Source organism: Seriola lalandi, unplaced genomic scaffold (genome assembly GCF_002814215.2).
Source record: "Seriola lalandi dorsalis isolate HSWRI2012SDOR001 ecotype SW California unplaced genomic scaffold, Sedor1 jcf7180001985551, whole genome shotgun sequence".
Classification (NCBI taxonomy): Eukaryota; Metazoa; Chordata; class Actinopteri; order Carangiformes; family Carangidae; genus Seriola; species Seriola lalandi.
In genome coordinates this window covers 1-659 of record NW_019456217.1, presented here as the reverse complement: position 1 = coordinate 659, position 659 = coordinate 1, and the positions used below count along the sequence as shown (strand labels likewise).

The window sequence follows — 659 nt, the reverse complement described above, 5'->3', positions numbered from 1 at the left end:
CCACAGCAAAGAGGGAGAAACTGAAACTGGAGCTGCTAAAGGAAGTCTGATGCTGCACAGCCTCAATCTGCACATAACTAAGGTACAAACCATCTGGTTTCATTTCCTTTATACATCTTATGTCTTTCTTGATTCATTCCTAGGGTCTGGCACACCAACACTAATGGGTCATTTAGCTCAAACCTTCTTCTAACGTCCTGTAGAATAAGAAAATACAGTCGTATGTTTGAAATGAAATATTGTCATTGTGATAAAGAGTTTAAAGGGAACACTTTGTGGTTCAGGGCTCTCTGGTCGTTGTGGTTGGGAAGGCCGGCTGTGGAAAGAGTTCCTTACTGGCTGCTCTCACAGGAGAACTCAACAGGTACGCCTCCTCTGACTCGCTCAGTATTTTCCTGCTTGAGTTTTAGGAGAGATTTGGAAACGGTGTGTTGGAGCTCCTGATGTTCCTCCTCTTCTCTCTGCAGGCGGAGCGGAGTGGTTTATGTTGCGGACAGAGAGGCCGGCTTCGGCCTGGCCTCTCAGGAGCCGTGGATCCAGCATGCATCAGTGCGGGCGAACATCCTGTTTGGCAAAGACTACGACCCCACCTTCTACCAGGCCGTGATCGAGGCCTGCGCTCTCTCAGATGACCTCAACGTACGACTCTTACATCCCCT

The 659-nt window shown here is 48.9% G+C and overlaps 1 protein-coding gene across 1 annotated transcript; it reads left to right on the top strand.

Moving 5' to 3' along the window:
* Positions 1-6: 6 nt before the first annotated feature.
* LOC111659881 (ATP-binding cassette sub-family C member 10-like) lies at positions 7-651 on the top strand (the record flags this gene model as incomplete). Its single annotated transcript, XM_023412977.2, has 3 exons — positions 7-82; positions 285-364; positions 468-651. Coding segments are annotated over exons 1-3 (297 nt in total), but the record flags the coding sequence as incomplete, so codon positions are not given.
* Positions 652-659: the final 8 nt, after the last annotated feature.